General features: G+C 38.4%; 2 protein-coding genes across 13 annotated transcripts in view; one reads left to right on the forward strand and one right to left on the reverse strand.

Moving 5' to 3' along the window:
• SYT2 (synaptotagmin 2) overlaps positions 1–13,600 on the forward strand; it is a 527,556-nt gene that overhangs the window by 146,652 nt on the left and 367,304 nt on the right. The window lies entirely within an intron of this gene.
• PPP1R12B (protein phosphatase 1 regulatory subunit 12B) overlaps positions 1–13,600 on the reverse strand; it is a 237,618-nt gene that overhangs the window by 24,671 nt on the left and 199,347 nt on the right. For 11 of the 12 annotated variants that reach the window (XR_008510683.2, XM_024247091.2, XM_054523004.1 and 8 more), the window contains 2 exons: positions 5,337–5,353; positions 1,432–1,576 (listed from right to left, as the gene is read on the reverse strand). Coding sequence is in view for 11 of the 12 variants with exons in the window: in XM_024247091.2 (XP_024102859.1) it covers positions 1,432–1,576; positions 5,337–5,353 (162 nt within the window). In the remaining variant the exon portion in view is untranslated. Of the gene's footprint in view, positions 1–1,431; positions 1,577–5,336; positions 5,354–13,600 lie in introns of those variants that run through there. The other variant, XM_054523033.1, reaches the window with a different exon arrangement.

Genomic DNA, 13,600 nt, shown 5'->3' on the forward strand with positions numbered 1-13,600 from the left:
TAGGGAGCAGAGTACATTCAGCCAACTGGTCTCTTGCTTTTTCAAAGTGATGAACAGAAAGAGAATGATGATGCTCCAACTTCAATAATGTTAATCTCTGGGAGAAAAACAGTCATTACTATGGGACATTTTCATTGCTTAAAAGAGCAATGAAAAAGACAATTATTTTTTGGAACCAGCCTACTGTGTATATTGATTTTAGTCAAGTTCTGCTTAACAAAACATTAACAGAACAAGCACTCTTTATTCCCTTTTGCGACAGGGTCTTGCTCTGTCACCCAGGCTGGAGTGTAGTGGCACAATCACCCCTCACTGCAGCCTTGAACTCCCAGGCTCAAGCAATCCTCCTACCTTAGTAGCTGGGACTACAGGCATGAGCCACCATGCCCAGCTAATTTTTCAATTTTTTGTAGAGATGAGGGTCTCACTATGTTGCCCAGGCTGGTCTGGAACTCCTGGGCTCAAGTGATCATCCTGCCTCACCCTCCCAACCTGCTGGGATTACAGGCATGAACCACCATGCCCATCCTAAATATTTTCTTTACAAAAATATTTTTTCCTGGTATCGCAAACACCTGAAAGGGAAGGTTTTTAAGTCTACTCTTGGGAGTTAGGTACTATTCTACAAGAAAAAAGGAAATAAACTGTAAAGTGATGATGATTTTCTTTTTCTTTTTTTTTTTTTTTACTAACACCAAGTAGTATTTAGTTGATATTCACAGGACCTTATTAGAAGCACATGTTTGTTAAAAATAACAGTCCACCAAATGATTCTCAGGGGCTGAGAGAGACAGCATTAGGTTTTTCACCCTTTTTATATTCTTAATTTCTTACTTTTCCCTACACTTCTAAATATCTGATTCTAACTATACACTTACTGCACTAAAAGCAATATATGGCTGGGCATGGTGGTTCACGTCTGTAATCCCAGCACTTTGGGAGGCTGAGGTGGGAGGATTGCTTGTGGCCCGGAATTCAAGACCAGCCTGGGCAATATAGTGAGATCCAATTTCCACAAAAAATAAAAAATATAGCCGTGTGTGGTGGTGCATGGCTATAGTTCTAGCTACGTGGGAGGCTGTGGCAGGAGGACCCTAAGAACCCAGGAGTTTGAGAGGGCAGTTAGCTATGATTGCACCACTGCGCTTCAGCCTGGGTAAAAATGAGACCTTGTCTGAAAAAACAAAACAAAACAAAACAAAACAAAACAAAACAAAACAAAACAAAACAAAACACCTCAATATATGAAGGGGTCTTTATCTAGCTTTTTGGAGAGGTGAAGTAAACCCAGAAAACTGCAAGGAATTATTATTACTTAAGTGCCTTTTCTTCTGCTTATTCAGAGCTATGGTAATTTTTCTGGGTGTGGTGGAGGAAGGCTGAGAGGTTTACATGTCACCAAAGAACCGGAAAATTGAATAAAGACCCTACTTTTTTATAATCTCTGTTGCTGTCTTCTTCTACACGGCTGGTCAGGGTGGCTAGGCGGGCCTCCCGGGCCTCCCGACGGGCTCTTGCTGAAGCCCGGTCACCATAAGAATCACTGGTTGTAGGATTACTACCTCCCGATTCCAACCTGTGGGAGATAATATTAAAGATAAAAATTGGTTTTGAGAACAAAGTAGTGGGGAGAAGGTAATGCTCAGGGGTAGTTTGCGCCTTTTCTAAGAAGTATTTTGGAGCCCTGGCCAGAAACAACTCATAACATTCTTTCCTTCAATCTCTCTGCCAGCATTCCCAGACCTCAGGGCTAAACTGCACGAGCTTGGAGAGGGAGGCTGACCATCATTTGCCAAGAATGAAGCTTATTGAAAAATTAGTGGTTTGGACCTATGTGCTGACTTAAATCTTAAGAGCTTTTCAAATTAGTTTAGGATTGAACAGCTTCCCTCAAAAGTGTGCTTTTAAAAGTAAAGATTTCTTGAATTTCAATGGCTCTTGGAAAAATGATTACAATGAACTGTCAATGAATCAGAAACATATGGACTTAGAGATCTGAGCTGGAGGTTGAATAGGAATGAAATGGCCACTAGGGCATGGTACGTATGCCTTTTAGGTGCTCTACAGGTTTGCTGGAATCCCAAACATTTTAGGGACACCAACACAGTGCCCAAACAGCTAGTTTTCTACCATCTTATCCATATTCCACATCAAGACTGCTGTGCCTGTGATTAGAATTTCTACATATTTTAGCAACTGAGCTCTTAGGGTTGACAGTGGTTTTATTTCCAGTATTGGTAAGTTCATTAAGGGACGGATCTCTCAGCTGATTACCTGTTTAAGTGTACAACTATCACCCTAAATCCTTAACGCTGGTTTATATTTTTCTCAGACTTTGTTCTTTCCAAATTAAAAGGCAGCACATATGAAACTGAAATCAGCCCTGCAGAGTGCTACATCCTGAACTGGGATGGTTTGAAGAGTCACAACTGTGAAAATTGCATCTGATGTGTCTGTCCTGTGGTAGCTATTTGTCATAGCTGGGGGTGGGGAAGCTGAAATAAGTATTAGAAGAGATAGAGAAGCAATAAGGATGACACAGAGAAGGAAGAGGCAAAGTAATTAGCTCCTAATGACAATGGTGGCCTCTTTTCACTCACAGAGATGCTAAGTCTCACATTCTTCAAAACATTCTTTTTCTTCTTCTTTTTTTTGTTAATAGAAATCTCTTTATTGAGTTTCCTGAGTATAAAAGCAATATATGGTTGTAGAAAAAGTTAATACTTAAGTATCTAAAGTAGAAAGTGAAAGGGTCACTCCATAATCCTGCCTAAGAAATAACTACCTTTAACTGTTTAGTTCATATCCTTGCAGAATGTCAAGCATATATGTTAAAATACATAGTTCTATAAATAAATTCAGATAACATACACTATTGTCTAACTCCTCCTCCTCTCTATACTTACCACTATGACCGTGGACATCTTGCCATCTAAGTAAAAATAGATTTGCCTCATTAAAAAAAAAAAAAGACTGCAGTCTTCTCCATTACATGCCTGTAAGATAATTTAACTAATCTTTTATTGATAGACACTTAAATTTTTCAAATTTTTTAGCTATTATAAACAATGCTAAAATGAGCAGACTTATCTATAAACCTTAGTGCCTTTGTCCAGTTACCTTATGAAATATTTCTTATGACAGAAATATGATATCTGTCATTAATTTTAATATTTTAAAATCATTATGAACAATCAATATCTTTGGTTATTTTTCTTTTTTTTTTTGTTTCTGAATTGCCAATTCATAGCCTTTGTTCAGTAGGGTAATCATCTTTTTCTTACTGTAGTAGGGGAACCTCCTGTAGAGTAGGGCTTTTAAAACTAATATAGGCAGCAAATATTTTTTCCCACTTCACTTTGTCTCTGTTTATAGTGTCTTTTACTCAGAGATTTTAAATTTTATATAATTAAATTTGATGATTTTTATCTTTATGGTATTGTCAGAGACATGTGAACCAGAGCAACTCCATCTTGAATACGGGCTGGGTAAAATGAGGCTGAGACCTACTGGGCTGCATTCCCAGACGGTTAAGGCGTTTTAAGTCACTGAATGAGACAGGAGGCTGGCACAAGATACAGGTCATAAAGACCTTGCTGATAAAACAGGTTGCAGTGAAGAAGCTGGCTAAAACCCACAAAACCAAGATGGCCGTGAGAGTGTCCTCTGGTCATCCTCACTGCTACACTCCCACCAACACCATAACAGCTTACAAATGCCATGGCAAAGTCAGGAAGTTACAATATATGGTCTAAAAAAGGCAGGCATGAATAATCCACCCCTTGTTTAGCATATAAACAAGAAATAACCATAAAAATGGGCAACCAGCTGCTCTGTCTATGGAGTAGCTATTCTTTTATTCCTTTACTTTCTTAACAAACTTGCTTTCACTTTATGGACTCTCCCTGAATTCTTTCTTGCGTGAGATCCAAGAACTCTCTCTTGGGGTCTGAATCAGGACCCCTTTCCAGTAACGGTATCACACTTGGAGAGGCTTTTCCTATATAAAGATTATAAAATATTCGCTTCTGCTAACTTTTATGGTAAAACACTTTTCTCTTACAAATTGTAAGCCAACTGAAATCCATTTGTTTTTGGTATGGCTGAAGGGAAGGATATAATTGCTCAAACAGATAATCAACTGTCCTAATGATCACTTATTGAATAATTATTTCCTCACTGAGATGAAGTCACCTTATACATGTGATTTTTGGGGGGCTATGGATTGTGTTCCATAGGTCTCTTTGTTTATTCTTGAGCTAGTGCTTCACTGTTTTAATTGGTACAGTTTCACAGCATATTTTGAAGCCTGTGGGAAAAAGTTTCCTTTCACAAATGGCTATTATAATACAAGAGAGTTCACAAAAGATTACGGCAAAATACCACTCTCCAACAATTTTGCAAAACTAAGTAATTTTCTGCTAGGTTAGAAGTAAATGATTTGTCCTCAGCTGCTGCCTGGTGAGAGGGCAAGCAGAGGAAGAACATATGTAAAATTTAGAATATATTAATAAGGCAGAACCAGCTCAATACCAAACAAATTACAAGGAAACTCATTTGGCCTATAGTCCCATAACTATATCTTCTCCCAATCTCAATTTCTCCGTCAGAGTAACAGTAGAAAAAGAAAGATTCCAACTTTTGGCTCTATAGTCTATTATTTTTTGTTTAGTTTCTTCTTTCAGAAGATCAGTTTTGTACCCTTAGATACTAGGTGAAAAACTGCAGAGTGTCATTCCTCCAATTTTGATATCCTTCTTTAATTTTTCAGCAATTGCAAAACAGGTCTTTAGTTTGTTCATTCAACAAACTACTAAGCGGCATCATCTAGGTATAAGGTATTTTGTTGGATCCACTATTAAATAACAGTATCTAACCTCAATCTGAACCATCAGATTAGATTAATTGCTCTTCTCTGTGCTCAGAATACCTGTCTGTACTTCTAATGGGCACTTATTATGTTCTGTTGAAATGATCTGTCTCTCTAGTGGCTTGTTAGCTAATTGAAGGTAAGGATACTGTCTTATTCATGTTGTTTCCCTAATACCGAGCATGGTGCCTGGTACACTGGTGCTTTAAAAAAATTAATCTAGTGGAAGTCTACAAGGTGAACTGGAAAGAGGAGAATCTGGAAGCAGGAAGGTAAATTGAAAAGCTTGTTCCATTGCTTTGGGCAGGAGGTAATAAAAGTCTGAATTATTGTGGTGGTTGTGGAAATGAAAAGGACGGAAAGGATGTGAGAAACATTACTGAATTATTATATAAAGCTAAGTTTAATTAGACATGCATTCACTCACAAGTATTAAGCATGCATATATAACAGGGAGAGTTCTTACCTAGAAAGTCTTTCATGCTAGAGAAAGGAGACAAAAACAAAAACAAAAAAAGAAAAAAGAAAAGAAAACAGCATTAGCAAGAGACTGATTTGTATTATTTCCATCTATAAATGCACTTTTCAAATCAGATGGCTGAACTTCACAGCTGGAGATGGGGGTGCCATTTAAGAAAAGCAATCAAATTGACTACACAAAGGTGACTTAGCCCTAGTTCACACTTCTTTGTATGCCATGACTCACTAGATTTGAGGCATTAGAGATAGCATCTTTTTAAACTAGAAGTTAGCAAAATGTACAGTGATCAAAAACTGCCCACAACTCCCCCACAACTAGCCAAGCTTGTGTTCTAGCAGTGACTATCACTGACTTTCTATGTGACATTTGGCCTCTCTGGATCTCAACATTCATTCTATTAATTTCCTTTGTTCACAAACTCCCAACCTTGCCCTGAGTGAATACTGCAACTACAAATATTAAAACTCAGGAGACTTCCTCAGTTTCTCCTAGGTTGCTAGTGAAAGTAGAAGAGTAAAGGAGAGGGGAGAAAGTCCCATCCTTGTCCCTAGGATGCTGGTGAAAAAAAAAAAAAAAAGTAGGTACTCTGAGGTCTCAAAAGAAAGGAGTTTTATAGATACAACCAGTAAATTTGGTCATTGTAAACAAATCAAACAACAAAAAGTGCTTATGTCTGTGTTTGACATTTACTTTTTACTGTAGATGACCTTATACCCTCCTATCTCTTTTTTTTTTTTTTAAAGAACTCTGGCAAATACAAATTCAATTGATTTAAATGCACTTAATTATTTCCCTTTCCGAAGTGTTAAAGAACAACAAAATCTTCAAGACAGACAAGAGGAGGAAGAGAACCAAAGGTCCAATAATCTACAAAATGGATAATGAATCCTTGAACTTCTGAGGAGTCACTCAATGACACTGCTTTGCATTAAACAGTCCCTGGAAGCCACTGGTTTGTCAAACAACATAGCAGGACAACCCAACACACCACACCCTACAGGTGTCCAGGAGAGGTATATAGTGACAGCATATATGACTAAAGACGACTGAATAGAGTCACCTTGATAAATGATGACATTTCCTCATGGAATCTCTCTTTAAATCAGGGGTTATACTCATCAGAATAATCCTGCACACTTTTGCAAAATGTACATGTCCTAACCTCAGTACTGGAGACTCTGTTTCAGTAGGTCTAGAATGCAGCCTTCCTATGTGTATTTTTAAAAAGTACCCCAGGTGATTCTGCTGTACAGCCTGGTTAAATACTGCTGGACTAAACGAAGGTTTCTGAACACGGAGACATGCCCCCATTTGAGGTGGGGGAATCATTCGGACTCATTAAGAAAAGTATATGGTATATTCTCATACATTGAGTTGAGAATCCTGAAAGTTGGAAATCTAAAATTCAGGACAATTCCAGGCATTTTTCCTGTCCCACATTTATATATCTAATCTCTAGTGGCACTCATATGTATACCCCACACTATCATTGCCTACTTTCTCAACTTTACCTGAAGTTTTTTTTTCTTGATATCTTTTTTCAAAAAAGAAACTAAATTTTAATCACCTCTCAAGAACTAACACATATATAGGGCTGGGCGCAGTGGCTCACACCTGTAATCCCAGCACTCTGGAGGCAGGAGGATCACTTGAGCCCAGGAGTTCAAGACCAGTCTGGGCAACATGGCGGGACCCCACCTCTACAAAATAATTTTTAAGAAGTTAGCTGGGCATGGTGGTGTGCACCTGTGATCCATGCTACATGGAAAGCCGAGGCAGGAGGATCACTTGAGCACAAGAGGTCGAGGCTGCAGTGAGCTGTGTTCGTGCCACTGCACTTCAGCCTGGGTGACAGAGTGAGGCCTTGTCTCAAAACAAAACAAACAAACAGAAAGTATGCAAGTGAAGCTGAGATCCTGGGCTATGGGCTATGTCACTCATTAGCTTTGTGAGAAGACCTAGCATCTGGGTGAATTAAAATTCACGGTCCAGGAAAACTATTTATTGTGACATGTCAAATACTTGTGAATAATTGAGCCTGAACTCCATACCAGCAAACGCAAAGCATCTATTGTATTTAAGAGCCCACTGTGTGCAGAGCCCTGTAGAGGAGGCACTGAGGAAGAAGCAGAACAAGTTGCACGACAGAACCAGGAGAGCACTGTGAACATAATTAACAAGTTCGCCTGAAGCAATGTAGGGAAAACATGAGAATACGTGCTATGGAGATAACAGTGGTAACCCATTGACTCCAACTAAGAAAACCTCCTAAAAGATAGGAGTTTTGGGAAGATCATATTAGAGAAACACACACAAACACACATTTTTTTTTTTTTCTGATAACAAAGATCCAGAAGAGATACATACATTTTTTAAAAAAACATACTGTTATGGAGGGAACGTTTCCCTAAAATTCCATCTTATTTCTAATTATATTTTTAGTACCTACAGGGCCAGAACACAATAGGTGTTCAATAAACACTAACTGAACTGAATTGTTAATGCTCTGAGAAGTGTGATGGCCTTGGCTAGACCTGATTTCTAATTTCTGCTCTGCCATCTAGCAATGTGACCTTGGCAAGTTACCACTTATTCTAACAGTAAGAATTAACTGTGATAACTACAAGGAAGTGAACTCTTAAAATGTCAGCTTCTCCGCCACCATTCCTCTGCTTTCATTTTTTAAATTGTAAGTATATTGTACTAGGCCAGGTGCAGTGGTTCACGCCTGTAATACCAGCACTTTGGGAGGCTGAGGCAGGTGGATCACTTGAGGTCAGGAGTTCGAGACCAGCCTGGCCAACATGGCAAAACCCCATCTCCACTAAAAATACAAAAATTAGCTGGGTGTGGTGGCACACGCTTGTAGTCCCAGCTACTTGGGAAGCTTAGGCAGGAGTTTCGCTTGAGCCCAGGAGGTAGAGGTTGCAGTGAGCTGAGATAGCGTCACTGCACTCCAGCCTGGGAGACAGAGTGAGACTCTGTCTCAAAAAAAAAAAAAAAAAAGAATATTATATTGGCTATTGATGCTGGTTAGAGTACCAAGTTAAAACTTCGTACCTTTGGTTCAGGGAATTGAGTTCACATGTAACCAAATGAAACAATAATTTAGAAGACCATTTAGTTTCTCTCAGTGCTTCTGAGTAGAACAGCCTTCAAACTATACCCTTCATATGGGGGTAGCATTCTTGACACTCTTTCCAAAGATGTACTTTCCACATCGTCTTAGGTATGGAAAAATGACCTGTTTACAATCAAACCGGTCCCTTGGGCCTTTTCTTCCTCGTATTGAACTAGGAGCTCATTTCTCCATGGTGTGCAGACTGAGGCCTAACTTTCTGACAATTAAATCATGCTTTTTTGCTGACTTTTTCTTGAAATGTGAAACCTCACTTGAATTTTTTTTTTTTTTTTAGTTTCTTCTTTGTAAATATCCTATTTGTTGGGTAAGATTTTACTATATCTTTAGTTTTAAATTCTGCTGTGTGTAGACTCTGGCAGCTGCCTCTATGGTGACGAAACAAGCTTTTTTTTTTTTTTTTCTCATTAAAACAGGGAAATTAGGATTTTACCAGGCATCAATCTTAGCCATTATCTATAAATCAAAGCAGGCTAACAATTTCCATTGCTTTACTTTTTAAATGACATTAACCCTTTTCATTTAGAATGTTCTGGAAGCACAATTAAGCCAAGAAAGTTTTCAGATATATGGCTGTATAGTATGGCTGTGTATACTGTATGACCTTCACTGAGGAGGTTGACATAAAATACAAACACTTAAAAACTGAAAAACACAAAAAATAGGTTAGCACTATCAAGCAGCAATCAGAAAAAGCCCACAGGGTTCCTGAATATGAAAAGGCAGATTCCACAGGGTTTTCAAGAGGCCTAGATTAATTTTTCCACAAATGAGAGCACGTGGAGGAAGGTAATGATAATGGTGCTCACACTTGTGATTCCCATACCAGTTTTTGTCCCTATAGGCTTACTGTAGGAGGTGTTCCCTACAGCCACCTAGGAAGTTGGTATGACCTACACTCTTACTTCTGCTTGCCAGGAGTAACTGAAAGCAAACACCACAGTTTGTTGTTTATTAGCTTTTAAAGGCTTGTTAACATTCCTTGTTAACAATTTCTTTTTGGGTAACCTTTTATAAAATGCGTAGGTGATGAGTGATCCAGCAGACAAGGTGGTAGACAATTTACCTAGATCCAGATATTAGAGAAAACAGAGCTTGCAAGTTAATCCTTGATCTTTCCTCGCTATCTCTAATTCCCTCCAGCTTTTACCTGACTTTTGGAGCTATGTGGAATCCTTTATTTTTTATTTTTTTAAATATTATTGCCTTCTGGGGCTAGCCTTAGCAATGTCCTGGGAAAGTCAACCCTACCAATTAGAGGAGAGTAGATAAATCTCCTAAAACCTCAGAGATTAGTGAGCTTTGGATGCAGTAGGGGTAACACAGTTACCTTAATACAAACAATATTATTTCAAAAAAAGAAGAAAACTGGACTTCTAAGGGTGAATTATTCTCACTCTAATAGAAATGGTTTCCTTTCAGGTTTTTAGCCTAAAAAGAGTAAGGCAAGATAGCTTAAAATTTTATCAGAATTCCCCCAATTCTGATAAAATGGCTTAGGTTTTTAGATCATACTTCCTAATTTTCATTGGTGGAATACCTCTAGAAACTATTGTTTTTGCTTGGCTTCTTGATACCCTAGATAATCCGGGGTTTGATGAAAAAAACACTAGTTGGATTTAGGGAGAGAGAAGTTGGGGTTTCTTGGGTAAAGAAGCAGAGTGGCTGGATTGACTCAGAAGACTTTAATTTTTCCTCTTCATCCTCCTGTCATTCAAACTAAGCACAGATCAAATCAACTGTTAGACTAACACGACTTCATTCAAGAAAGCTGACTGCCAACCCTGTAGGGAGACTACTAAGTAAATCTAGAGGAGATAAGACAGAGTGGGAGTTTGCCTAAGTAATCTCAGGGGAACAGTGAGCCAGGAAGTGACATCAGAAGAGGCAAGCAGAACATAGGGTAGGGAAATGAACACTGAAGCTTCTCCCAGAGAAGAGGATTCTAAGAGGTCAGCTGAGTGGGCAGGAAATAAGGGGAAGTCCTAGAACACAAGGCTTAGGGACTCCAGCCAAATCGATGATCCTTTAGAGGCTAGGAAAGTGGACTCATCTTATCTATGCTCTGGCAATGGTCCCATCCTTCCATCCTCCTCCTCTGTACACTCCCTCTCTCTTCTCAAAAACAGAAGTTAGTCTACTCTGTAAGTAGAGTCTGAATAGCTTATCTGCACATGATGATATCATATATTTTAGAAAAGGCATGAATCTTTTCTCCAATTGGTAGGTTAATTCACCAATTTATTATGCTGTATGCTCTAATCTGGAAGTCTTAGAACTTCTCTAAGTGTTTTTGTTAAAGACTGTTTTGCTCTACCTTCTATTGAAGACAAATGATGGCCACTAAAATGAGACTCTCTAGTGTGTCTGAACTAGATAGAAACTGTTCAAAGAAGGAATTACTTTCACAGCTTTTATGGCCCAACTGGGGACAACAGATAATGTGAATGAGACTCTAGAGAAGAAGAGACTAAACGCTGCTCAGAAACCAATATGAATACAGAGAGTAGAGGTAAAAAGAATGATTAGCTGGATAGACCATAGTTTTAAAAATGTCCCAAAACTAAGAAGCAGACTTCTTTCTTTCATACCTCTTGAAATTCTCCCATAATAATCTCATTGCTTGGGCCTGTTTCTAATAAAAGAACAGAATGAAGATCACCATTAATTCAGATGGCAATCCTAGAAAGGGACAGAAACCAGACTGGTTTTGATTTGTGAAATGTGTAGGGCCCTCAAAACACCAGAGACTGGCTTAGAAAAATCCCCACAAAAGCTTTTAACTTGAAAGTTATCAGGAGTTCAGGAAGGCACATAATTAAAACCAAACTCCTTCTACCAAGTTTAAAATAAAACTGTGGCTCAGGAAAGCTGGGCCCAAGGGAAAGGAATGAGACCAAGTCACATGTCTGCTGCCAAGGCTGAAACTGGTTTAACTCATGTTCCTTTTGGAGTCATGGCTTGACCCCACAGTGATGGGAAAAAACTTCTATTTACATTTTCTCCTGAAGAGGGACTAAGCAGAAGGAACATTTTATATTATGTTCTTGTGTACTAGCTGAGCCAGGGGAAACAATCTGAGCTATTCTGGGATGGTCTACAGAGAACCATCTTCTTTCCCTTCAGTGTTCTCAGAATATTGACTGATGATGAACAAGCCAATGATGTGAGTGTGGCTGCAACAAGCACCCTTCAAATTTTCAGAGGTACTGCAAACCTAATCATGGTCTGAGTTAATTGCAAAATAGTATAATTTTGTAACTTTTGAGTTTAAGAATCATTCTGGTTTCATACATAAGTCCAAGAGAGACAAAAGTTTTCCATCCTTCTATCTTAAGGGAAAAGATTTCTTCATAATTCAAACAGACAAGATTCTTAGGAAACTTGAAATAAGGAGAATCTACCAGTCTCTAACTTTGAAGTGAAGCCTGCATTGTTCTAGTAATTTATCTGGGGATCCTGCATAATCTGGAAATAAATGTGAGGGTGGAACAAGAACTTCCAAGATTTATGCAAAGATGTGACAGTAGAGGGCAATGATAATGAGGCCTATGCTGTTTTTTATATCAAAAAAATTAATATCAAATTTTCAATTTCATTAGTTTTCCATTGCTGCCAAAACAAAATTTAGTGGCTTAAAAACCCATTTATTATCTCACAGTTTTGTAGGTCAGAAGTCTGCACAGTTCTGCTGGGTTCCCTCCTCAAGTTCTCAATGGTCTGAAATCAAGGAGTCTGCTTCTGGCTTTTATCAGGAGCATCTGGGGAAGAATCTGCTTCAAGTTCATCCAGGTTGTTGGCAGGAATCCAGTCCTGTGAGGTTTCAGGTACCCACTGCCTTGCAGGGTAGTGGCTGCTTACTGCTTGCAGAAGCTCCTACATTCCGTTTCACATGGCCCTTCTGATTTTCAAACCAGCAATGAAGCATTGAGTTCTTTTCGCACTTCACATTTCTCTGGCTTCCCGTTCCATCTGCCTTCACAGGCTCATGTGATTAGCTCAGGCCCATCCAGGAAAACCTCCCTAACTTAAGGTCAACTGTGCTATGTAACAGGACAATCATGCGAGAGCTATCTTGTCATATACGTGGGTTCTAGAGATTAGGCGAGGACCTTTTGGGGAGGCATTTTAGAAATTCCAACTATCACAAGGATCTCCCTTAAAAAAAATGGTCTAATTTATCTGTAACATCCTAAAAGAAACATCCATAGCACATGGCCTCTCAGCTGCACTAGGTGATTACATACATTCAGAATCAGGGCAATACCAAAAGTGCTGTCTTATGCAGGAAAAAAAAACAGGTGTCCATGTGACCTGGTATACATATGTGTAAGAGAGTATACTTCCAAGGAAAAATTAACTTTTAAAAGCAAGTATTAAATCACATATGTCTTTATCACATTATATGTCTTGATTTGTCTTTACCGACTACTTAATACATATAGAACAAAAAGTTAAACATAGTCAAATACAGTATTTACGTTCAGTTCATATTATAAATATTTCTGAAAAATCTCATATGCCAGATTGTGACTACCCTATCAATTTAAGGCATGTAAAAATGATATCATGTAACATCATCTTACATATTGCAGTACATGTCACTATATTTTAAAAGAAAAACCATTAAGTTCATTAAATGATAGAAATAGACTCATCTTTTGTTGTCTCTATTGTGCTACCTAATATTATTAGAATTTTAAAGCTCTTAGCATCTATGCAGACCTGCACCTCCCTTTTGTGAATATTCCCAGCTTCTGAAGAATTTCTGTATCTTTTGGAAACTCACAAAATGCACTCATTGTAGAAGGAAATATATGGATATATTAAGGCCTCCATAAAATACCTAAGGCAAGCCATTTTATATGTATAATTCATAAACTCTTGTGATTCATAAGTGCATTTGCAGCCTCCGGTATATTTTCCATCTAGCCTTTCACATGCTGTGTACTATATAGGATGAAAACGACCAACAGAGGAATGAGGAGCTCTAAAACTTGTATGGCTCTAGCACATGGGTCACATTTCTCACAATTAATATCTATATTTACTTTCCCCATAGCTTGGAGTTTTAGGCTCACACAGATGTGTATGGGCATCTGAAACTATG

The sequence above is a fragment of the Pongo abelii genome, chromosome 1, assembly GCF_028885655.2.
Source record: "Pongo abelii isolate AG06213 chromosome 1, NHGRI_mPonAbe1-v2.0_pri, whole genome shotgun sequence".
Lineage (NCBI taxonomy): Eukaryota > Metazoa > Chordata > Mammalia > Primates > Hominidae > Pongo > Pongo abelii.